This window comes from Leucoraja erinacea, chromosome 28 (genome assembly GCF_028641065.1).
Source record: "Leucoraja erinacea ecotype New England chromosome 28, Leri_hhj_1, whole genome shotgun sequence".
Taxonomy (NCBI): domain Eukaryota; kingdom Metazoa; phylum Chordata; class Chondrichthyes; order Rajiformes; family Rajidae; genus Leucoraja; species Leucoraja erinaceus.
Window position 1 is genome coordinate 22,136,634 of NC_073404.1, and position 26,622 is coordinate 22,163,255.

The 26,622-nt window shown below is 41.1% G+C and overlaps 1 protein-coding gene across 2 annotated transcripts in view; it reads left to right on the forward strand.

The window, feature by feature from the left end:
• The first annotated feature begins 3,233 nt into the window (after window positions 1-3,233).
• The window catches only part of LOC129710776 (eosinophil peroxidase-like), a 37,861-nt gene continuing 14,472 nt past the window's right edge, over window positions 3,234-26,622 (forward strand). The window contains exons 1-7 of one of the 2 annotated variants that reach the window (XM_055658015.1): window positions 3,234-4,186; window positions 7,680-7,753; window positions 14,552-14,645; window positions 18,336-18,511; window positions 20,763-20,895; window positions 21,052-21,181; window positions 23,969-24,175. In XM_055658015.1, the coding sequence (XP_055513990.1) occupies window positions 7,681-7,753; window positions 14,552-14,645; window positions 18,336-18,511; window positions 20,763-20,895; window positions 21,052-21,181; window positions 23,969-24,175 (813 nt within the window). In that variant the 5' untranslated portion in view covers window positions 3,234-4,186; window position 7,680. Of the gene's footprint in view, window positions 4,187-7,570; window positions 7,754-14,551; window positions 14,646-18,335; window positions 18,512-20,762; window positions 20,896-21,051; window positions 21,182-23,968; window positions 24,176-26,622 lie in introns of those variants that run through there. The other variant, XM_055658014.1, reaches the window with a different exon arrangement.

A 26,622-nucleotide genomic window follows, 5' to 3' on the forward strand; every position in this document is an offset into this window, starting at 1 on the left:
GGCCCACGGGCGCAGTGACACTCTGCGTGGGCGATCCCAAGGTGCCGAGGGGTGCGAGGAGACCGATGCAGAAGCCGCCGGATGGAAGAGACACAGTCGTATCTCCTCGACCAGCTAAGGGAGAGTGTCCTGTGAAATACGGCCCCAGGGCAACTGCTGGGAGACGTCGGCAACAATGAGGGAAAAAAACTAAATAAAATAAACTGTAAAAACTAAATAAAATAAACAAACCAACTTCTGAACCAGGCGTGGAGATGCAGTGAACATAAATTTAACAGTAACAACACAAATTACAGTGCAATCAGTGTCCAAAGTTCAAATTGTCCAGTGTTCATAGTGCAGGATAGGAAAGCTTTGCAGTGTTGCAGTGACAGCCTCTGGCCGGACGGCGGTGAGGCTGCAGTGACGGCAGCCGATCTGACGGTGGCGCTGTTGCCCGTGGTCAGGCTGCAGGGACGGCCTGAAGGTGGCGCTGTGGACGGCGGTCAGGTAAGTTTGAGCTTCTCTTCCGGCCGGCCGCGGCGGCCATTTTGTAGTTATGCGCCGCTTGTTCAGGAGGCCGCGGCGGCCATTTTGTCATCCGGCTGAAGCGGCGTTCACCATGCGATTGAAGACTCCGCTGCTGGGCCGTACAGGCAGCCAGCGCCCAGGGAGTCCATGCCGGTGAGGAGAAGAAGGGTAAACTTTAGTCGCCCCAGGTAAGCCCTCCCTACCGGGTGGCTAGGCCCTGGGCAGCAGCCGGCGGGGCCAGGTGCGGTGCAGAGCGTGGAGCCGTGGCCGCGGTGAGGCCTGTTGCCTGGTCTGGAGCGGTGAAGCCCGGTGCGGTGCAGGTGAGGTGAGATCTTAAGTACCAGGACCCTCCCTCTAGCCCATGACGTCACGTGCCCTCGTACCTCCTGACGAGGGTTCGAGCATAAGTGCCCCGTAAATAGGCTGACGCCACACAACCACAGTTCTGGAAAAAGGTCTGTCAACCGATGAGACGAAGATTGCAAGAGACAAAGTGATGGCAAGAGCAAAGTATAGAGGAGGGAAGGAACTTCCTAAGATCCAAGGCATACCACCTCATCTGTGAAACACGGTGGTGGGGGTGTTATGGCCTGGGCATGTATAGCTGCTGAAGGAACAGGAAGTTTTAGAGTTTTATGTGCCTGAATACTTCATCAATAAGAACACAACAGCCAAGTTCAATTAAAACAAGCCAAAATCACTGAACTGAGCAAATGTGGATTTGTATTACTCTAAACATGAACCTGCATGTTTATTTTTCATCAGGAGCAGCTTATAAGAGTGACTGTTGGTAATAAACACTAGGAAAGGCTAACTGGAGTGCCAATTCTATAATATGGCAATGTAACAAGAAATTCACTGAACTGCATTGATAACATCATGGCTGCCAAGTTCTCTCTCACATGCCCACTAACTTACCCCAACTCACCTGCCAGCCAATATAAATAGGAGTCACTTACAATGGCCAATTAACCTTAGTGCCAGCCAACTCGTCTTTGGGATGTGAGAGGAAACTGAGGTACTTGGGGTAAACCTATGCAGTCACAGAGTGCTTGTGCAATCTTCGGGCCAACAGTACTGAAGGTCAGAATTGAATCTGGGTTAATAACCTTGTAAAATAGCTGCACCGCAGTGTTGCCTTATTGACATTAGAATGACAACACTAGAGATAGCACTCAGAGATATCAATTAAATTAATACTGTATGTTACTCCTCATTGTAAAACACCCTGGATTGTTCGTGTCTCAAATAATACAAATCTAACTTTGCTCAATTCAATAAATTTGGCTTATTTTAACTGAACTTGGCAGCTATAATTTTATTACAGCAGATCAGTGAACTAAGAACTTTTTATTTAATTAGGAGGGGAAACATCATCCATATTGAGGGCAGATTGCTGGCTGGCAGCACCTTACAATTGATTTGTTTCACAACCAGGATTTAGAGCTCAGCAGACCATGGTTTAGAAATTCCTTCTCAGCTGCGCACCTCTTGAGGTGTGGGATACTCGATTACTCATTCATGTATCAATCATGCTCACACTCACTGGTTATTTACAAGGTAGCATTGGAGATTCTGGTTGTGTTCTGCCAACTCACAATTTCACCAGATATTAGACTTTAGACTTCAGCGATACTGCGTGGAAACAGGCCCTTCGGCCCGCCGAGTCCGTGCCAACCAACAATCACCCTGTACACTAGCACTATCCTATACTCAAGGGACAATTTACAATTTTACTGAAGCCAATTAACCTATAAACCTTACATGTTTGGAGTGTGGGAGGAAACCAGAGCACCCAGAGAAAACCCATGGGGTTACGGGGTGAACATACAAACTCCATACAGGGCCCCTAGTCAGGATCGAACCTGGGTCTCTGGTGCTGTAAGGCAGCAACTCTGACATTGCGCCACTGTGCTGTCATCATCAATTGTCCTCGTTAATCTAATTGTTAAGAAAAGTTAAACTGCAAAACAAATTGAGCAAAAATAAAAGTTGGTGCCTACTTTATGCTGATTTTTACTTAAAGATGGGAGTATCTGTTGCTTGAGGAGATTAAAAGTGTGGATAACTTCCAAAATAAATCACATTAATTGGCTCTAAAACAAATAATTTATTCTTTTTTTTGTAATTGCACAACCTGATGCTTCTGGTTATTCCTACAAGGTCCTCAGTCCCAGCCTTCCTTTCCATTCATCCCAGTCACCAAACAAATCCAGTGGTAATCTAATTTACCCTAGCATGGGCCAATATGTTGTGCTGGTTAATCTTTAACTTGCAATGGCTTTTGCAATTCCACCAGAATCCCTTGTGGAAGGTGAAATTTCCACCCTGCCTTTGAATCACAGTTTTCTTCAAATATTCAACTATGTTGTTCCTGATTATTAAATTAACCAACCATGTTCCGGGTGAAAATTTCTCAAAAAGTTCTAGATTGAAAAATAAGATTTTTACATTTTACTCATAGACATCTTTCAATTTATGTTTTAGAGCCTAGTGTGTACCCAGGAGGCTTCGAATAACAACTGGTTTGAAATAAGGATTCAAATGGAATTAAATTTGCAGAAGAATTCATTGAGGTATAGAGAGCTAGAAAACCCAGTAAGAACAACTATAATTAATCTGTACACTCACATACACACACACACACACGCACACACGCGCACACACACACATTCACACATGCACACACAAATATATGTATAATAATTAATACGTTTTTAATGAGGTAATTTCAGGCCTCAGTTCTAGGATGACTGAGTTTAATTTGTTTGATTGCCTTTGAGAAAAGAACTGTTCGTGTATGATTAAAGATATTTGGCAATGAATTCAGTAATTCATCTTAGAATGATAATAAGCATTTTTTTTTTTTGCCAATGTGCCGTCTATATCACAGACACAAACCTGAAAAGGGTTGGCTGGCATTGCGAAAATGTTGAACAGGCTAGATTACCATCTAGTGAAGTTTAGAGGGACATGGGGAAAGCCTGATCGGAAAGCTTGCAGTGGACTTGACAGGTCAGATGTTGAGGGGATGTTTCTCTTTGTGGGAGAATCTAGAGATAAGCATTGTTTAAAAATAAGACCTCACCTTATTCAAGTCAGAATGAGACAATTGTTTTTTTTTCTGCCAGAACACTCTGAGTCTTTGGAATCCTCTTCCGTAAAGGGAGGTGAAAGTAGGGTCCTTAAATATTTTTAAGGCTGTCAAAGGTAGATTAGATAGATAAACAACGGATTGAAAGTGTGCCATGGATAGGGAGGTTTGCAGAGTTGAAGTTACGTGTAGATTAGCCATAATCCAATTGAATGATAAAGCCAGTTTGTAGGATTGAATGGGCTACACCAACTTCCTGTGTTCATGCATTCATACTTTATTTCCATGGCTATTTTTTTCATTGCAACTCAACGCATGAAGAAATCATGGCTGGATTCCACCTCTTCCGTGGTGAGAATTCTGAAATTATGCAAGATCAGTTGCTGCCCACCAGTTCAAATGTTTCGCTTATCTGTGCAGCTTTCACAGCATATTTTTCATCGAGGAAATAACTCTTTTTTTAATAGGTCAATTTTTTTCATGTGACACCTCAATACAATTTAAATTAAGATCAGAACTACCAGTTAGTTTGAGCCTTTGGATCGGGAAGATTGTAGGTGTGACTTGATGGTGGTGGTAAAGGTAAGTAAATTCATTTCAACAAGTTATGTTAATAAGAGTTACATAAAAACAATTTTCTGTCAATTTACTAAAGCTAGCATCAATTGGGATCTTTTTTTCCTGAACTCTGTGTTGTATTGATTGGCTTGTAACATTATATATGTTACCATCCTAACTGATTCCAAATATTTCTCTCGCCAGCTTGACTCACAACATTAACAATGCACTTGTAGATACAAAATGCAGGAGTAACTCAGCGGGACAGGCAGCATCTCTGGGGAACGTCACCCATTCCTTCTCTCCAGATATGCTGCCTGTCCCGCTGAGTTACTCCAGTATTTTGTGTCTACCTTCGGTTTAAACCAGCATCTACAGTTCTTTCCTACACAGACCTGTCCCCGTGCTGTATTCTCCTATGACTCCATGAAATTTGATTTGTAAATTCTTTGGTAGAGAAAAACGGAGAGTTTTATTTTCATCCAAATCAATGGAAGGAAATAGACCATCAGTACAGGGAACATCTAATGGTCTATTTTATTTTATAAATGCAAGCTAGGCGAGATAAGCACATGCATTGTTTAATCCTTTGCCCAGTAGCTCTTTGTTTGACCACGGTGCCTATGCCTTGTTTGACCACGGTGCCTATGCCTTGTTTGACCACGGTGACTATGATTGCCTTTGATTTTGTCGGCGAGGATAGAAATTGCACCAGTATTTTTTTTAAACATCTCAAATGCACTTTCACAAGGTCAAAGCTGTGCCTATGCCTATAGTGAACCAGTTCATAAGGAAAAAATCCTCAGCTTGCAGAAAATAATCATTTTCTTCAGTTTACTGAAACTGGTGGAATCCTTGGAGGTGCACACTTACTTAAGGGCCTGTCCCACTTGGCCTTCATTTACGCGACAGGCTGGTAGTGACTGACGCGCGACGGCGTGCGCGTCATCATGCGTCCGCACAGCCGTCTGTAGCACGTGACGTCATTTGAAGATAGACACCAAATGCAGGAGTAACTCAGTGGGACCGGCAGCATCTCTGGAGAGAAGGAATGGATATGTTTCATGTCGACACTCTTCTTCAGTCTGAAGAAGGGTCTCGACCCGAAACGTCACCCATTGCTTCTCTCCAGAGATGCTGCCGGTCCTGCTGAGTTACTCCAGCATTTTGTGTCTATCTTCAATCGTCTTGGCCCTGCTCTCGGGGTAGGAGTGGGGGGGGATCCGGAGTGCGAGCCCCAGGCCGAGCTCGGCGATCGTTTGCCTGCTTCCGCTGCTGTTAGAGGTGAGACGTTGCGCCGCGCCAGGGTCTTGCGCCTGTCCCACTTTGGCCGTCAGTTACGCGACAGGCCGGTGGCGCGCAAAGATTTAGTTCAGGACGAAGTCCACACTCCTCCATGCCACTCCATGCGCCCGTCCCGCACTACCCATGCGCAACCCTCGTGCTACCCACACGCTAGCAGGTCGCGTAAATGGCGCGCGAATGACGGCCAAGTGGGACAGGCCCTTTAATTGAGCACCTTTGTCTGTTTGTAGAAACAAAGAACTGCAGATGCTGGTTAATACACAAAAGGTCTGCAAAAGGGTGTTGATCAAAAACGCATCCACGGATGCTGTCTGACCTACTGAGTTACTCCAGCACTTAATGTACCTTTTGTTGGTTTGCGAGAAGGTGCTGAGCAAAACCACTACAGCTGCTGTAAGAATTGAAAGTTTCCTTCACAAATTTGATGAAGTAGCATCATGAAGCAACTAATGGGGCGGTACAGTGGTGCAGCGATAGAGTTGCTGCCTTACAGCACCGGAGACCCAGGCTCCATCCCGACTATGGTGTGCTGTCTACACAGAGTTTGTACATTCTCCCCATGACCTGCGTGGGTTTTCTCCGAGATCTTCGATTTCCTCCCACACTCCGAAGACGAACAGGTTTATAGGTAAATTGGCTTGGTATAAGTGTAAACTGTCCCTAACGTGTGTAGGATTGTGGTAAGGTGTGGTCACACTGTATCTCCAAACTATAAACTAACCCCCTCCCCCCTCTCTCTTTCTCTCTCTCTCTCTCTCTCTCTCTCTTGTTTGTAGGGTCAGGTAAAGGTGATGTGGCCCACTGTCTTCCTCCCTACCACCCATACATTCTCTTCTTCACTGCTCAGTCCATCCTATCACTGAGTATTCTCCCCCAACCTACTCTCTAATCTTCCCCTTCCCTCCCACAGATTCCAGCTTTTACAGGCTATCTCTCAGTGTGCTTGCATTAGCACCCACACACTGGCACCTAACTCCTGCTCCCACCCTTGCTCCAGCCCTGGCTCCTAGCTGCTCATTCCAGATCTCAATCGTATCTCTCTCCTGGGTCTCAGCCATGCTGTGGCGCAGTGGTAGAGCTGCTGCCTTACAACGCCTGAGACCTGGGTTCGATCCTGACTACGGGCGCTGTCTGTACGGAGTTTGTACGTTCTCCCCATGACCTGCATGGGTTTTTTTCCGGGTGCTCTGGTTTCCTCCCACACATACAGTTTTGTAGGTTAATTGGCTTCGGTGAAATTATAAATTGTCCCTAATGTGTGTAGGATAGCGTTAGTGTGCGGTGATCTGGTCGGCACGGACTTGGTGGGCCAAAGGGCCTGTTTCCACGATGTGTCTCTAAACTAGCCGCACTGTTATCTTCACTTCCAGCCCACCAGCCACAAGCTGAAAGCAGGCAGCTAAGGCAGAGCCAGGTCAGCATAGCTTGCTGTAGCTATCTTGAAATAGACTCGAGCACAACAAGAATATTGCTCACTGCAATAGCCTGCATGGATGCACAGCATAAAACTGACTGTCAGTGTTGTGAGCTCAAAAAATACTTCCTCAGATGACATTACGGATCTAGTTACCGATGTATACATTGCTTTTTTTTTTATCACAATCATGGTCATTTGGCAAATCAAGTTAAACTCTATTGTGAAATGGAACAAACACTACGAGTTCCTTCCTCTGGCTTCACAATTCATACTCTTATTTCAGATTTTTTTGTTTTTCATCACTGGCCATTGCCAATCAAAGAAAAACCTCACCTGTATCCACCTATCTCTTGCCAGACTTTATCCAGCCCCCACCTCTTTTCCAGCTTTTTCCTTCCCCTACCATAATCAGTCTGAAGAAGGGTCCCGACCCAAAATGTCATCTATCCATGTTCTCCAGAGATGTTGTCTGAGCTGTTGTGTTTCTCCATTACATGGTGTCTTTTTTTGTAAACCAGCATCTGCAGTTCATAGTGTCTACAAACATTAAGAATCACTATATAGAGGCAAGAAGACAGTTCTTAAGAAAAGTTGGGACACCTGCATTATAGCTTAAACATAGACTGTCTCATTAAAGAGATGTGCAATTACCCTACACAGATAACACTGGTAGTCCCTGGGAGGCATTTAAAATTATTAAGCAATTTAATAGTTCATGCAGGGGCTAACTATATTCTTTCCAGGAATAATTACCAACTTGTTTCGTGAACTAGATGTGAAATGTTTTTCTTTCAGAATGATACACATTTGGTTCCTGAGAGTGCCCTTTGTTGTGTTACTCCTTACGGTGATGGGTGGAGTTCCAATAGGTAAGCAATTAAATACAGCACAGAGATTTTAAAGACAATTACTTTTTTTTGATATGTGTGAATAAAAATATTACAGTTGACGAACGTTGCATGTGCTTTGATGTCATCACATGGAGCTTCTTAACTACGATTAATATTACAATATAAATGTATGGAGAGAAAATTAGTGGTTGAGTGGGGAGCAAAGTGTGAGGGCAACTAGTAAGTAAATAAAACGAGAGATATGCATTGAGTTTGTGGTGTAAAACAGATTTTCTTCACAAAGTCACCAAGTATGGAAAGTTTCTTAAGGAGGTGACTATTTGTTCATTACAAACAAACAGAAGGGAGTAGAATCAGAGTTGGCCATTCAGCCCCTCGTTCCTTGTCTGCCATTCATCAAGATTATTTCATTTTCCACCACTATCATGTCCGTTCATTCATCCAATGTTCAGAAGTCTATAGATCTCAGTTCTTTAATGTAGTCAATGGCTGAACTGTATTCTCCTGAGCAGAGAATACCAAAGGTTCCAGGTGAAGAATTTTGTTCTTTGATCTAAAACAAGCACCGCCTCTCTAACCCATTATCATCCTTAAAATCTAGCTCTTTGGCCATTTGTTTTAGACGGTTGTCATAATATCACCTTACTTGGATCAGTATCAAATGTACTTTATAAAGCTCCCAGCAAAACTCCTAGGGAGGTTTTTGATGTTAAAAGCATTATAAAACTAAATGTTTTGTCATTTAAATTAAGAGGATATAAAATTCTCCCAAGGCTCAATTTAGAATCTGTATTGTTTCCAATTTTCATTGCTGGCTTTTTTTCAGAAACTCGTGAGAGATTTGTAAGAAAGAGAAGCAGATGAATTAACAGGGCAGTTCAGATACCATAGGATGTTTTAAAACGTTGAGTAAAGAGAACAGTGACAAGTAATGTTAAATGCTGATAAAGATAATCTACTAGTTGGAGGAATGAAAAACAGACAAGTTTGATTCCATGAACATTGTCAAGATATATACCCTAGCAATCTAGATTCAATGCTCAATATGTTAAACCAACGCAAAGCAACAAACATGGACCCTAGCAATCTTAGATTCAATACTCGATATGTTCAACCAATGTGGAATAGCAAACAATAAACTATATTATGCTGCACAGGTGGATGCTATGATAAGCAGGCAATCAACTCAGCCATAATGTAGTCACAAGAGACTGAAGATGCTGGAATCTGGAACAAAAAACAAACTGCTTGAGGAACTCAACAGGTCAGCCAGCATCTGTGAAGGGAATGTCCACATGAAGTGTTCCAACCTCATTCGTCGATTATCCCTTTCCATCTATAGATCCAATCCCACCCCACTCCCCAGTCTCTCCAGTAGTCTGTTTATTACCCCTTCATTATGGCACCCAGGTGGGAATCTACCTATCGTGTTAATGGAAGTCGTGATCAAACTATACCATGCTCTAATCAGTTCATACCTTAACCGTTGTGTCCAATCTAGCCAGCAAGAACCAACAGCAATCAGTAAGAGTCAGCCTGAAGAAGGGTCTCGACCCGAAACGTCACCTATTCCTTTTCTCCAGAGATGCTGCCTGACCCGCTGAGTTACTTCATCTTTTTGTGTATATCTTTGGTGTAAACCAGCGACTGCAGTTCCTTCTTAAACAAAGGTTTAATGTACATTGGTGATCAGGCATTCAGCATTCAGTCTCCCAACTCTGGTATTTAAGAAGGTTATTTGGTACATTTTGGTGAGGGGCTAATTGTCAGGTGCTTCGTTTGTGTTACTGGGATTTATAGGGAGTTGGGGGTTTGGCTTGAATACAGGATTACTCCAGGAATCAGTTGCTCCCAGACACAAATGTTTTGCGGCCATTTTTCTAGAATTGCCACATGTCTGGGAGACTGAGCAGCAGACATGAAGAACAGAACAACCTTATAGAATAGGGAGGAGGAGGTGGATGGGGTGGATAATTTATCCATCAAGGAATTTTGCAGAACCATTCACCCGTGCACACTTGGCTGGGTGTCTGCAATTCAGTAATAGCTCTGTGACCGAGCTTCACAGAGCACTGTGAATAAATGAGGAATATGTACTGCGGTGCATCATGCTTCTTCAAGGAGTAGTTGTAAATACCATCTACATATCGGAGTTTCCCCAAACACTGTTGCACAGAGGAGGTTCACACAGCAAACTCCATGATGCACCTCAATCAAAAAGGCCATAGGGTCATAGTCATAGAGTCATAGAGTGATACAGTGTGGAAACATGCCCTTAGGCCCAACTTGCCCACAGCAGCCAACAATGTCCCAGCTACACTACTCCCACCTGTCTACGTTTGGTCCATATCCCTCCAAACATGTCCTGTCTATGTACCTGTCTAACTGTTTCATAAGCATTGGGATAGACCCAGCCTCAACTACCTCCTCTGGCAGCTTGTTCCTTACACCCACCACCCTTTGTATGAAAATGTTACCCCTCAGATTCCTATTAAATCTTTTCCCCTTCACTTTAAACCTATGGCCTCTGGTCCTCAATTCACCTACTCTGGGCAAGAGACTCTGTCCATCTACCCAATCTATTCCTCTTATGATTTCCTCTTATGAATACACCTCTATAAGAACGCCCTTCATCCTCCTGCGCTCCAGGGAATAGAGTCGCAGACTACTGAACGTCTCCCTATAGCTCAGTCTCTAGTTCTGGCAACATCCTCGTAAAATCAAGGTCAGGACACTAATAATGCCCAGTTGGTGTGCAATCACATGTAGTACTTAATGTGTAGGAAGGAACTGCAGATACTGGTTTACACCGAAGATAGACACACAATGCTGGAGTAACTCAACAGGACAAGCAGCATCTCTGTAGAAAAGGAATAAGGTCGAGAAATGGGGACGGGTCTCGATCCAAAACTGCATCTATTAATTTTGTCTAGAGATGCTGCCTGACCTGCTGAGTTACTCCAGCATTTTGTGCCTATCCTTTGTAGTACTTAATACTGAATTGCCCCCAAGTACTCTGAAAGCAGACACAATGCCCTCCTTCTGTAGGGGACCATTGTGGAACCAACATTTGATGCTCCATGAGAAATGAGAAGGTGGCAATTGGATGGCAAACCCCTGGTGATAAACCATGGTCCTTCATTCTGTTGCGTAGCCCACACAGATTAATCAATATGTGTTCCAATGGATGCAACACACAGACATATGGCATGTTTGAACCATTCTGCCATCTGGGTTGCTCAGGGAAACCTTGCAGTCAACAACAGTAGGAGTTCAAGGCTTGCAACAGAATGCCACATCTTACATTGTTATCATGGACGCGTAGGCCTTACTATTAAGTAGGAGAATAGTTGCAGAGCAGAGAAAGAAGGACCAAAAGGAAATACTAGAAGAGTGGAGGCAATGGTTAGGCCTCCTTTCTAACCAAGCTTCCCAACCAATAATCAGCATTCCAATTCCTATTCAAACACAGTCCCGTTTTTAAAAATAGAAATCACCAAGAAATCAACAATCCAGACCATATTTATAGCATACTAATAACATACAAAATTAAAACATTTCACAGTTGAATAGCAGCATTTGGGTTTGAGCCCTTGAGATCATAATAATTAAATAAAGCATGAGTTTGTGAACTGCATGTGCAATTCGTTGGCCTGAGTTAAATATGTAGCTCAATTTATGCATCCACTTTGCATCGCATTCTAAAATAGGCTTTATTGGCCCAGTGAGGATGCTACTGGAAATGATTTTATAGAGTTACGTCAGAGTGTAGCAATGTAATATGTAAATATGGAAATGCTAATGTGCACCAATGTCCCTCTGTATTCCCTTCACAATTTAGTTAAAAATATGCAGTCGACAAAGTTCAGGAAGATCTCCACACAGGGACTGATCAAAAATCAAATGAGCATCTAAAAAAAACACCAATGGCAACATCTTCACAATTGGGGACAGCACAGTGGCGCAGCTGATAGCGCTGCTGCCTCACAGTGCCAGGGATACGGGTTTGATCCTGACCTTGGGTGCTGAGTGTGTGGAGTTTCCACAGTCTCCCTGTGACTGTGTGCGGTTCCTCCAGGTGCTCCGGTTTCCTCCCACATCTCAAAGGCGTGCGAGTTTATAGGTTAATTGGCCTCTGTAAATTTGCCCTGAGTGCATGAGAAAATGTGATAACATAGAACGAATGTGAACAGGTGATCATTCGTCAGCATGGACTCAGTAGGCCGAAGGCCTGTTTCCATGGCGTATCTGTAAACTGAATTACACTGAATTATTGAAGGTTTATTTACATGCAGCAATAGCTGAACCCATAGAGATTTTCTGGAGGACGAACCTTTTGCCATATCCATAATATCGTCAGTATGCAGATGAAATGTTGACCCAAAATATCGACTGTCTATTACCCTCCACAGTTGCTGCCTGACCCACTGAGTTCTTCCTGTAGTTTGTTTTTCACTCTAGATTGCAGCACCTACACTCTTTTGTGTCTCTCCAGGAGACACTACACCTGTGCCTTAACTCTCATACACTGCGGATTGATCCTGAACATATGCAGAGATGGAGCAGTTTAGTGGCAGGTCAAGGCCTGCAACAACAGTTTGTCTCTGGGTTCGAATTTTTGAAAACCTCTGGAATTGCGTAGGAGAATGATGAATAGAAATTCCGCAATATTTTTACAAAACTAAAGTGTGGACTCGTTCTGTAAATCAGTCAAGAAGTGGTTCACTATTAACATTATGAAATCATTTCATAGAAATTTGCCAACAAAAGCAAGATTACCATTATAGTGCTCAGGGGTGCAGTTAGATATTTGCTTTAGGAATTGTCAAGCATTAATTGATCATGGTTTTGCAGGTAAGTGTTGGCATGTCTTAATAAAGCTATTATCATTTAAATGGAAGCAAGCCAAAGACTTGAGCACATGTATTATCAGAGCAGAACGTATGTTTTGCTTTTACTAAATCGGTCACCTCACTCTACCACTGAACTTCACACAATTCCAGCAGCAGAGTTGAAGCTTAGATCCCCAACCACTGCACTGACATGTTGTCAGGGAGTGCATTGATCATAGGACTGTGCATATTGATCGATTGTACAAGGTGTTTCTCTTTCTGAAACACTATTTCAATCAGGTTTCAATTGTTTAGATTTTAGCTATTCTTAGCCAACTTAAAAAATGGGAATAGTTTTTTTTAATGACGTCAACATTAATATCTCTTACATGTTCCTGAACATTTAAAAATATTCCTTAAAGCTGAGGCAAAGCATTTGTCGGCTGTCAAATCTTTCTGGGCATTTTGGCCATGGGGGTCTCCTTCCCGGACATGAGACTGGAGTCTTAAGATAAGCGAGATAAGTCCTCTCTATTTGGACTGAGTGAGGTCTAGAGAGACCAGGATAAGAATACCAGGTGGTGACAACAGAATAGTAATGTTCAGCCCAAGCCTAAGCTTGTTTGATGCTTGCCTTTAAAGTTCTTTGTCTAAAGCTGGCATTAAACCAGCATGAGGATTAGTCACAACACAAATATCTGAGAAGAATGAAGGAAAACACTACTCCTTCAGTTATTTCAAAGCAGGTTCTGTTCTTGGAACAAAATGAACTTGTCAAACCACTGTGCCGATTGTGCAGCAGTTAAATTACTGGATGAGAAATCCAGACATTCGGACTGATCCAGAGATCTGAATTCTAATCCCAACATGGCAGCTGTGGCATTTCCATTCAGGTAATAATCAGGATTTTTTTTTCAATAATAATGATGACAACAAACTTGTGTGGTTGAAACACATTGTCCTTCAGGTTGGAGATCTGCCAATTTTATATGGTCGGACATGTGGTTGACTCTTAAATAGCCCAATTGACATCAGGGATTGACAATACATGCTCGGCTTGCCAGTGACAGCCAGATCATAAATAATGAATACATTTTGAAATACATTTAGCTGATGTGATAAATTGTTAAATAATCTGGAAGATGGTACTGAGGGTTCCATTAATCTTAGCAGTGGGAGAGGGAGATACTCTTGGAACAAATGCATTAGTGATATTAGACGACCTTCACTCTGGGCGCAAAGTCACAAAGGCATAAGTGATAGGAGCAGAATTACGCCATTCGGCCCATCAAGTCTACTCCTCCATTCAATCATGGGCTGATCCATCTCCCCTTCCTAATCCCATTCTCCTGCCTCCTCCCCATAACACCTGACATCCATACTAATCAAGAATCCATCTCTCTGCCTTAAAAATATCCATTGTCTTGGCCTCCACAGCCTTCTGTGGCAAAGAATTCCACAGATTCACCACCCTTACCATCATCACACCAAACCATTATCAATCTCCAGAGCACAAAGCTTGTACATTCAGAGGCCGACCTTACAGTTACCACTGACTCACTCACTAAGATGTATGAGAATGGGCCTCATACTAAACATCTGTAAGACAAAGGTCGTTTACCAACAAGCACCCATTGCATAATAACACATCCAACAATAAAGATCCACAACTACACTCATCACATGTAAAACGTGAGTCACCATGTTTTTCTCGGGAGCTTTCTCTCGGCAGAGGAGACATTGACGATAACATTTACAACTGCCTTCAAAGTGCCAGCAATGCCCTTGGCCATCGAAGGAAAAGAGTGTTTGCTGGTCAAGATCTCAAACCCAGAACGACATCCTGTTTACAGGCAGTACTAACTCCAGCAACACTCCTTATATCAATAATGTTATCGAATTCTCTAAATGATTAAATTAAGCTAATAATAAAATGTATTGGGATCTTTTGTGAGTTTAGTAAGTGCACCACCTTCCTTTACAGATTCTCAGGAAACTCAGGGCAATCGGTTCAAGCAAAATGCTACACTGGACGCAGTCAAAAGAGTGGACAGAGTGAATAAGGAGACAAGAGAAAAGTGAGTAGTCATCATGGTTACAGCGCATTCAGGAACTATTCAGACCCCTTCACCTTTTCCACATTTTGTTACGTTACAGCCTTATTCTGAAATGAATTCAGTTCAATGTTTTATCATCAATCTATACACAATACCCCATAATAACAAAGTGTAATCAGGTATTTAGAAATTTTTGCAAAGTAATTAAAAATAAATAACTGAAATATCACATTTACATAAGTATTCAGACCCTTTGCCCAGTACTTTGTTGAGGCACCTTGGACAGCGATTACAGCCTCAAGTCTTCTTGGGTATGACGCTACAAGCTTAGCACGCCATCTATTTGGGTAATTTCTCCCATTCTTCTCTGCAGATCCTCTCAAGCTCTGTCAGGTTGGATGGGGAGCGTCAATGTACAGCTATTTTCAGGACCCTCCAGAGATATTCGATCGGGTTCAAGTCCGGGCTCTGGCTGGGCCACTCAAGGACATTCACAGACTTGTCACAAAGCCACTCCTGCATTGTCTTGGCTGTGTGCTTAGGGTCGTTGGATTGTGTGTAGATTGATGATAAAAATAAATGAATTTAATCCATTTTAGAATAAGGCTGTAACATAATATAATGTGGAAAAAGTGAAGGGGTCTGAATACTTTCTAAATGCACTGTACATTTGGTCGGACTGCCTTAATCAACAATCAGCTCAGATTCAATTTTATTGATCATAGTTTTGCATGGATTGAATGGCAAAAGGTACAGAAGCTTGAAAGTATGCACCCTCTGGCTCAGGAACAGCTTTGTTCCCTCTGGTATCAGGCTTCTGAACGGTCCTTCCATGAGCTAGAGTACTGTCCGATTCACCTCTTCCCCATTGCTGCCATTGGACTTTGTCCATGGAACTGATGCATTACAATGCAGAAAATCATATTCTGCACTCTCTATCTCCCCCTTTATCTATTCTACTTGAGCAGATACAAGGAACTGCAGATGCAGGTTTAAAAAAAAGACACAAATTGCTGGAGAAACTCAGCAAGTCAGGTAGCATCCCTGGTGAGCATGAAAAGGTGATGTTTTTGGTCAGGACCCGAGTTGCAAGACAAAAGGTGTGAGATAAGGATAGAAGAGGTATAAATTGTGAAGCTGGAGGAAGGAATAAAGGTGGAGGGTTGGGAAAAGGGGAGAAATGGGTGTGTATTCAAGTGGTGCACAGGGCAGAGAAGGGGGGAGGAAAGAGTGAGGGGGGGGTGGGTTAACTTTGGCTTGATTGTAATTATGTATAATATTAACTGATTTAATTGGATGGTATGCATGGCGAAGCTTCTTACTGTCCCTTGGTATACGTCACAATAATAATCCTAAACCTAAAGTGAACTGTTAATAATCAGAACCAAATCATTTCCATTTTCAACTTTGCTTATCAATCGTCAAGGTTATTAAAATCTAATTCAGTGTTTTTGTCTTTCCTTAATCTGCTCTTAATTACAAGAAATTTACAATTTCCTGGTTCGTTTGCTTCAACACTTCCACCCCCTCTTGGGCCTTTCACTTCCCTCTATATTAATTATGTGACACTTATCTTGAAGCCATCGGCACATTTATTAAAATTATAAGAATTAAGATAGTTTGCATCATTTGTGAAAGATTTGAAGAACATGAAACCTCAAGTAAATCCCCTGGTGATTTCTCCCTGGTTACAGACTTATTTATTAATCATTAATTAAATAGCCGTGAAATCAACATTGTCTCATAACTACTCGTTTCTATGATAAGGAAAGAAAGTAAATTGCATTTTTTGAAACATGTCAGTGTCAGATAATAACATTTCTAATCTATTAAATAAGATTACACTCGTACCTTGTTCGGCCACTTCATAAGTTTGTAAGTACTAGGAGCAGAATTAAGTCATTCAACCCATCAAGTTTACTCTGCCTTTCATATAACCATATAACAATTACAGCACGGAAACAGGCCATCTCGGCCCTACAAGTCCGTGCCGAATGATTATTTTCCCTTAGTCCCACCTACCTGCACTCATACCATAACCCTCCATTCCCTTCTCATCCATATGCCTATCCAATTTATTTTTAAATGATACCAACGAACCTGCCTCCACCACTTCCACTGGAAGCTCATTCCACAATTCAATCATGGCTGATCTATCTTTCCCTCTCAACCGCATTCTCCTGCCTTTTCCCCTTAATCCCTGACACCCAAACTAATCAAGAATCTGTCAATCTCCACCTTAAAAATATCCATTGACTTGGCCTCCACAACTGTCTGTGGCAATGAATTCTATAGATTCACCACCCTCTGACTATAGAAATTCCTCCTCATCGCCTTTCTAAAGGTATGTCCTTTTATTCTGAGATTAAGGCCTGTGGTCCAAGACTCTCCCACTAGTGGAAACGTCCTCTCCACTTTCACTCGATCCAGGCCTTACACAATTCGTTGTTTCAATGAGATCCCCCCTCATTACTGGGATCATTCTCGTAAACCTCCTCTGGGTCCTCTCCAACGCCAGCACATCCTTCCTCAGATATGGGATCCTAAACTGCTCATAATACTCCAAATGAGGTTTGACCAGTGCCTTATAAAGCTTCAGGGTGTCATCCTTGGTTTTCTATTCTAGCTTTCTCAAAATAAATGCTAGCATTGCATTCGCCTTCCTTACTACTGATTCGACTTGCAAAATAACTTTTTGGGAATCCTGCATCAGCACTCCCAAGTCCCTTTGCAATTTCCAATTTCTGAATTCTCTCCCTTTATTCCTTTATTCCTACCACCGAAATGCATGACTCCACACCTTACTATGCTGTATTCCATCTGCCATTTCTCAGGTCTCGGGTGGAGGGATTTAATGAATATATTGCAACAAGTGAGTTGGACAAACTATGTGGATATTCATGGTTGCTAAGTCCCAATTTGTCAAAGTACCTCACAAGAGTAAGTAGTTGAGGAAGATATTATGACAGCATTTAAAGGACACTTGGACAGATACATAGATAGGAAAGGTTTAGAGGGATATTTGCCAAATGTGGGCAAATGGCATTAGCTTAGGTGAGGCATCTCGGTCGAAAGAGATGGGCCAAAGGGTTTGTTTCCCTGTTGTATATCCCAATGGTCTGTGGCTCTAAGTAAAAACTAGGGAGAGAGTGAAGATTGAAAAACAGTTCCAGTAGAAGACATTTTACAAGATGTGATCCTAGTACAGTTAAATTCAGAAAATCCAGTACCCAACCATTTGGAAATCCAGATGATTTGGCTCACCAGGTAATATTTCCCACGTTCTTCCGACTCGCCAGGCCCCTGCTTCCAACACGCCCTACTGACTCACCGAGGTACCAGTTGCCATGCTCCCATTTAACTATCTGGGGCCCCATTTTCCAAGCTCTTTTCAAACTGATCAGGGTCCTAGGAAACTTGCTGAATTCGCTGAGAAATGTATTATATAACATTGTAACTTTAAAGTGAATTCAAAATATAGTCCAAATATCTGGCAGTTTGGCACTACTAAAATCCCAAGAATGCCCGATTTTTTGAAATCTTACTGAATAATAACATTGTTGTAAAACAGCTTTGTTCATTCTGATCAATTACAATAATCTCGCAGAGACAGGGGGCTTTTGAAAAGCATTGAGTAATTATAAAGCACAAGGTTGTTCAATGTATTCATTGCTATCCTGCAGTTCATCTGATTGTTCTTTTCTATTTCAGTAGCAGAAGAAGCAATACTAACACATCGTCAGCACCTTCTCATCTTCTGACTTTCTTCAAGCAGTTTACAGCAAAGAACAAGATTGAGGTGCAAAATGCTGAGAATGTGGAGATTTCACTGAGGCCCAAACAACACTGGGTTCATGTGCACAGTCAATGGGAAATCAATATAACAGGTCAGTTTAAAAATTAATCAAGTATGTAACAAATAGGAGCATCAATGGGCCACCTACCCCTTCAACATTTTCAAAGAACACAAAGACTGAGGCCCCTTGGCTGAATCAATATATTCTCAGTGAATACATTTCTCAGTTCTACGTAGCCTACTTATTCTCAAACAGTGCCCACTGGTCCTAGACTCCTCAGTCAGGGGGAAACATTCTCCACACATCTGGATAGTTGAGCCCTTTAAGAATCTCACAAGCTTCAATGAGATCTCAAACTCTTCTAAGCTATACATAATACCATCCCAGTCTTCTCAATCTATCCTCACATGGAAAATGCACCATCTTTGGAAATGAACTCCTAGTGGCAAGTACATCATTTCCTGGATAAGGGGATTGAAGCGACCTACTGTACTCCAGGTCTGGTCTCTCCATGATGTGTACAATTGCAATAAGACTTCCTTACTCCAATGGTGCTCCAATTCTCTCATTGTAAAGGCTAGTATACAACTTGGCCTAATTATTTTGCTACTCATGTACATTGGTATTCTGTAATATGTGTACAAGCACATCCAAGTACCATTAAAAAGCTACACTAACCGATCTCTCACCATTTAATGGAAACCTTTCTTATTTTTGTTATGGGCACCAAAGTGAAATGGCTGAGGAGAAGATCTCTAGGTGATGTTTCAAGTCAGGACCCTTAAACAATGGTCCCACATTTACTAAACTTTTTCGTTCTACCACCTATTAAAGTTCTGGCAGTCTGTTTTAAATGTTTCTCACCAATTTATGCTCATATTCTACCTTTATCAATGTCAGGTCATTTCTCAGGCCTACCGCTTTTTCTGGAAACTAAAGCATCATTTGAGTTAGAACATTAAGTTTTCTGATAAGCCATGGATAATTAGTTATCCTTTTGGGTGTTGTGCCTTAAAGGATTTTCTTTTCAACGTATGAATTGTTTTTTTAGATATGGGTAATTTTCTGTCTCCTCTCATGCCTTTCAATGCATTCTCCCTATTAAACACACCCGACACTTCTCACATGCATTCATAGTGTCCATTGTTTAGATCTAAGACACTAGATGCTCATTGAATTACATCACTTTCAAACTCAATGTAAAATTCTATCACATTATTGTCACTCTCCACCAAAGGCCTCGTGATAACAAGATTATCAATCAACCATTTTCATTGCAGAAAACAAGATATAAAATAACCTTTATCCTCGTTGATGCCTCAAATATTGATTTTGAAATGTGTCTCAAATACATTGCATGAATTCATCTTCCACCATATTCCATGAAATTTGATTTGTTCAGTCTGTGTGTAGTCGGTCGTCCATGATCATTGTATTACCCGGTAACAGGCAGCTCTAATCTCCTGATCTATACGTCCAATATTACAGTTACTATTTGGAAGCCTATAAATAACACCTACCTATATTTCCTGACCTTTGCAACATCTTAGTTTGACCCAAATTTATCTAATGCTATATCATGATAGTTCTTGCCATGATCATTCCTCACCACTGCACTAATCTTCTATTTTGTTAATCATACTACAACACATAGCTTCCTCATCATTTTTACTTATCACATAGCTTCCTATCATTTTTGTCTTTTCTTCCTAACTATAAAATACCCTGGAATATTTAGCACTCAGCGTTGTTGACACGTCTTGAATAATATATTCCCGCTATTTGTGGAGGAAATTAATTTGCCTTGTTGAAAATGAGGTGATCATTCAGGTACAATATGCTTTTAATGAACTGTAAATTTTCATTTTTCTCTACTGTAACCTGGTTGTGCTGTTCAACTATTTTTGACACATATTAATTTTACTTGCTACTTTTCTAACTTCACCTTCCTGTTTTATCTTTATCCTTTCTCAATACCCTGTGAGGTTTCCATTAGCTGTCAGACTAGTTTAAACCCACTACAATAGCAACAGCACAATCTTCCTTTCTCTACATGTTAGCCCAAGGCGTAATCCTGAGATCACAAGGAGGTCGCACTTTTTAAATTATAGGCACATTATAGGTACCTTCGCTAGTTTTATGATGGCCCAGCAACAAAATAATATCTACACAACCAGAACCAATTTGCAACCTTAACCTTCAGGGAAATGTGATGAATCTGTCATGAATTCACTAAATATGTCACTCAGCATTGACACTTATGGTAAACATAAATCCATTATCAGTCTCAATAAAAGATTATATTTCCAGACTCTTCCACTCATGAGAATTTGTTCTTTAGATCGTCTAACTGTCAGTGAGCTGGGCAGGATGATACATGCAGCAAAGAGTTCAAGAGTTGTCCAGCCTTCTGTCTGTGAAACTGACTGCTGGTCCAACCGATACAGAGCTATCAATTCCATGTGCAACAACAGGTAACGTTGAAGTGATCTTCACTCAATTATGGAATGAGATAATTACATCTTTCTAAAGAAATGAGGAAACCAGCTACGTATATGAATTATACAATTATGTAGGCTACATTAAAATGGAGTCAAATGAAAAAAAAACTCCCTTCTGCTCACTTCCAGGAGGACTCCGTATCTGGGAATACCCAACATGCCATTTACTCGTTGGCTTCCAGCTGAATATGAAGATGGATTTTCCCTTCCAAAAGGCTGGATACAGGGGAAACTTTACCTGGGATTCCCTCTGCCACCGGTAATTATTGGCGCTTAATTATTTCCTCCGGCAGTTTGTTCCATATATCCACCATCGTCTTTATGAATAATTTGTCCCTTGAGGTCATCCAAACTCTTTCCACTCTTCCATTAAACCTATGCCCCTCGTTCTTTATTTCCCACTCAAGGAAAAAAAACTTTTTTCAAAACAGGCATTCACCCTGTCTACTACCCTCATGATTTTTACACCTATCAGATCACCCCTAAGCCTCCTGCGCTCCAGGAAAGAAAGGTAGTTCAATAAGGAAACAGTGATTGCATAACATTGTCTCGATTTTAAATCCTGTGAACTGTTAATATGAACAAATAAATGGCTCTATGTGTTTGAAGCTGGTGTAATTGCCAGATTTCCCAGGGATAGGGGCCCAACACTTTGTTTGTTGGCTGGTATTGCTCATACAAACATTCATGGGAAACAAAGGGCTTTTAGCACCAGAATACACAGAATTTATGATTTAAGAAAAATGGTGATGGTGTGAGTGCTTTCTGTCCAGGCAGTCCTGCAATATTAAATATACAATACAGCACACCTACAGCATGCAGAATTCACTTCCGAGTTCCTCTCAATTTAGAATTTTATATAGCAAAATTTAAATTAAAATGTTTCTCATTGTGTAAGTTTGATTTAGGTGGTACAGATAGACCAAGATTTCTTTAAATCAAATCGATTCTCGTTCATATAATCAATATCAGGTATTAAGATATATAAGACATAATCTTAAAATAATTGGTGGTTAATCCATGTTATATACTTAGTGTTTTATCTGTTTATGACCAAATAATATTGGATGTTGTACCTAAAAATCAAAGCTGCAACAACAGAGGGACTGTTCGATGCTCAAACTCTGATGTTATTATCTGTGCCTCTGAGGCCAAGGAAAATGGCAGCCACTGTGCTTTTCACTGTTGGACCAGTTCCCCAAAAGTTACAAAAATGAAATCTTGTGAGGTTGAAGAAATTTGTAAACACTCCAGGTTTTTCAGTCATTAGTCAAACAGGAGTCCAGATATTTGACTGTAACCACTATACTTGCTCTCCACAGAGGGCCACTGCTACAAAGACGGCTCCAAGTCATTTTTCAAATGAACTGAAACAGTGCCATTGCAACTGTGAGGTTAAAGGTCTAATTGTGTCTGTAACCGGAAAGTGGCCTTTACAACCCATGCATGAACAGAAATGTGTTTCTTTCATCTAAGGAGCTGCCAGAGGAAGCTGTAGAAGCAGAAACAATTTACGACTTTCAAAAGCATTTGGACAGATATGTGGATAGGAGGGGTTTGGAATGATATGCAGCCAATGTAGATAAATGGGTCTAGCGCAGAATGGCAACATGGTTGGCATGAACACACAAAGCCAAAGAGCATTATTCACTACTTTATTGCTCTATTAATCCAACTCTCAGTCAGAAATCTGAAACTATGTTAGCCTCAATATTATCAAGTGATCATTTTCTAAAATCAATTTCAGGGTGGTGATTTATCTTCATGTGGAATTGGTAATGCAAATCAATAAATATAGAAAACAATTTAGGTCAGTATGCATTTAGTGCGAGTGCTTTTCATCTGTAAGTTAATTGTTTGGGTGACCAGTAATATCCATCCGTGATTTGGGAGAGGGATGGAGCACTGGTGGAAAGATATAAATAAAATGGCAAATTAACATGTGAATTTAGCATTATAAACTTGGTCAAATAAATAAAATTTAAAACGATTAAAATCAAGGGGCAAAATGATACATTTTAACAGGGACTGACCCACGCAGAAGAACATTATCCCAGTGAAATCCCACAAAGTGCTGAAATAACTCAGCGGGACAGGCAGCATCTCTGGAGAGAAGGAATGGCTGCCTGTCCTGAGTTACTCCAGCATTTTGTGTCTATCTTCAGTGTAAACCAGCATCTGTGATGAATCCACTGTATCTGTGGTACAGTGCACTGCTGATGTATGTATTTGGACCACAATACTATTAGATTTTCCCTCTACAGAGAAATTCCTTTAATGCATGTTAGAGAAACTGGGAATTAATCAGGAATCAAAACAAAGAGACAACATTAAAAACCTGGAGAAATGTTGAAACTAATAATGTATGTCTGAAAAAAGCACTGAGAATAACTAATGACATACTGCACCCCCTCCACACACACATCTGGATCTCCTGCCATCAGGCAAGAGATACCGTAGCATCAAAGCCAGACTGCTAAACAGCTTCCTGCCACAGGCTGTGAGGCTGCTAAACAGTCACTCCACCTGATTCACTGACAATTTAATAACTCTGGCACTGGCCACTCAAATCAGCTGCCCTGGATATTTTAATGACAGTTTTTACTGTATTTTAATGTTGCTGTTTTGCCTGCTTTTAACTATTTATACTGTTTCATCAGGGACTGGATTGTTTTTTATTGGTTTATTATGTGTGAAATGTTTAAGATTTATGTGCGATGCTCCGGTATTCCCTGGGGAACGTCTTCTCATTTTGCACTGTACAATTGTTGCTTTGCAAGATGACCATAAAGGTTGATTGATTGATTGATTGATTGATTGATAAATCCATTCCCAAATAATGTTTTGTGGGATATTGCTGGGTTAAGAATATTACTGAACATTGAAGGATTCTTTTGATGGGGGCTGTCATTTCATGAACATCTCTGCTCACCCAGCACTGGGTTTGGGCACTCAGAATGAGCTATATATATATATATAAATAGGAAGATATATGTATATATCAAATACTGATTACAAATTGTTCATTATTCTGATTCATCTTCAGGTCAGAGAAGTTTCCAACAAGATCCTGAAAGCATCCATTGAAAACATCGTTTCAGATTCTGAAAGAAGTCGATTATTTGCACAATGGGGCCAGTGGATTAGTCATGACATAAGTTTAACTCAACCATCCAACAATATCCAGGCCTTCAGCAATGGCATCAACTGTGCGACTTCATGTGTTCAGAAAGCTCCTTGTTTCCCAATCAAGGTACAGAATTTATTTTCCATTATAGACAGCTGAATCCAAACAGGCGGCACGGAGACTCGGATTCGATCCTGACTACGGGTGCCGTCTGTGTGGGGTTTGTACATTCTCCCTGTGACCACGTGGGTTTTCTACAGGTGCTCCATCTTCCATCCACATTCCAAAGACGTGCTCGTTTGTAGGTTAATTTTCGTTTACAATTGTTGATAGAAAAATTAAATCAATCTTTGAAATCTTTCTTAGTATTTTCCAGAGCCTGTTTATTCTTAATAGAAATCTCATTATGATCCTCTTTCACAAAGCGATGACACCGTGTATACATTTGGGGAATCCAATGCTTACATTGGAAGAATATCCAGGTCACAGGACTTCAAACTGTTTTGGGAAAGCCAGGAAACTGGGTGACGAGGATAGGGTCCCTCCATCAGTAGTTCCAACCCATGGAGTCTTCATCTGTTATATTAGAAACATAGAAACATAGAAAATTGGTGCAGAGGTAGGCCATTCGGCCCTTCGAGCCGGCACCTCCATTCAATATGATCATGGCTGATCATCCAAAATTATTACCCTATTCCTGCTTTGCCCCTATATCCCTTGCTTCAATTAGCTCTAAGAACTATAACTAACTCTCTTAAAAATATACAGTGAATTGGCCTCCACTGCCTTCTGTGGCAGAGAATCCGCAGATTCACAACTGTCTGGATGAAAACGTTTTTCCTCCTCTCAGTCCCAAATGGCCTACCCCTTATTCTTAAACTGTGACCACTGGTTCTGGCCTCCCCCAACACCAGGAACATTTTTTCTGCATCTACCCTGTTCAATCACTTAAGAACTCATAGAGCAGTCGAGTGGGGTCGCTATGTAGTTACAGGCAGTCGAGGGCAGCCATAGGCAATCTCCAACGATCCATTCTTTTATCATATGTCAGTCCTGCCATCCCGGGAATTAACCTCATGAACCTATGCTGCACTCACTCAGTAGCAAGAATGTATTTCCTCAAATTAGGAGACCAAAACTGCACACAATACTCCAAGTTAGATCTCACCAGGACCCTGTACAACTGCAGTAGGACCACCTTGTTCCTATACTCAAATTATTTTTGCTTTGAAGCCCAACATGCCATTTGCTTTCTACTCTGCCTGCTGTACCTGCATGCTTATTTTCAGTGACTGATGTACAAAGATACCCAGGTCTCAATGCAACTCCCCTTTTCCTAATCTGACACTTCAGATAATAATCTGCCTTCTTGTTCTTGCCACCAAAGTGGATAACCTCACATTTATTAGGTATGTTGCAAAGCCTACCTGAAGCGTCGCTGAAAATCTGTCCCAGCCCGTGTGCGCGATTGTGGCGCCGTTTAGAGGGGGGCGGGTTTAAAACGCGATTTTCTCTAGGCTGTTCAAATCGAGGATGTTCAGCCTAGTTAATTATTAACGAAAATTCGCTGGCAGATTCCCTCGCTTGAGCTATTATTAGTTTTACGAGCTTTGGCTAAGTGTTATAGTAGTTTAAAAATTAACCTCTAAACCCCCGACCCCCGGCAACCGGCCGGGTCTCATACAGGGGACAACAGGAGGTAGGCTGTTTATTTTTACATTAAAAAGGGCTTCTTAAGATCCCTTTATACAAAGTTTAATATCGCGAGTAGCTAATTTGGCCCCATTATATCCCGCAGTGTTTTTCTGGGCATTTGGGGCACAAATCTAGCGCAATGTGAACGTTCTAAACCAGCGTGTTCACAGGATCCCACTAGAAAGCTGATTTAAATGGACTTTAATTTACAGCAATTGAACACTAAATTCCTTCCATTTGGCCTATAAATTAATGTAAATGAGATTTAAAAATCATGTTTTATTGTGAATTATTTGTGAATATTATTTGGACACTTATTTAAAAATGTTAATCATTTATTAAGAAATGGATAGATGTTTAAAATTAGCTACAATTGGGTAACTAATTATATGCTTTAATTTCAGGTCATCCAAGTAAAATTATTTTATATTTGTTTCAGAATGGTTCAATCTATGATAACTGAAAATTTCATTCAGTTCTCTTAATTTTTAAGAAGGTAATGGGCTTTTGACTGTCCACGATCACAGCTTTTTTGTTATGTCCATAGAAAATCAATAGGGAACAAGATGCTAATTTCCGAGTATGAAAATGGCCATAACATTTTAAATACTTGAGATATGAAAGTGAATTAGGTGTCAAATTAAACTTCTTTTTATGCTTTATCTGATGGGATAAATTGCAGACTTGATTTTTTAAATCTCAAAATGTTGTAACATTGCTACATTTATCCACATTATACTGCAACCTCACATGTATCCACATTTTACTGCATTATATTATAAACAATTATTGCTGTGATAATTTGCTCCTGGTAGCTCTTGATATTGGCAATGGAAGGAATGAATAACAATGTAAAAATAAAGTGACCTTAAGGGCAA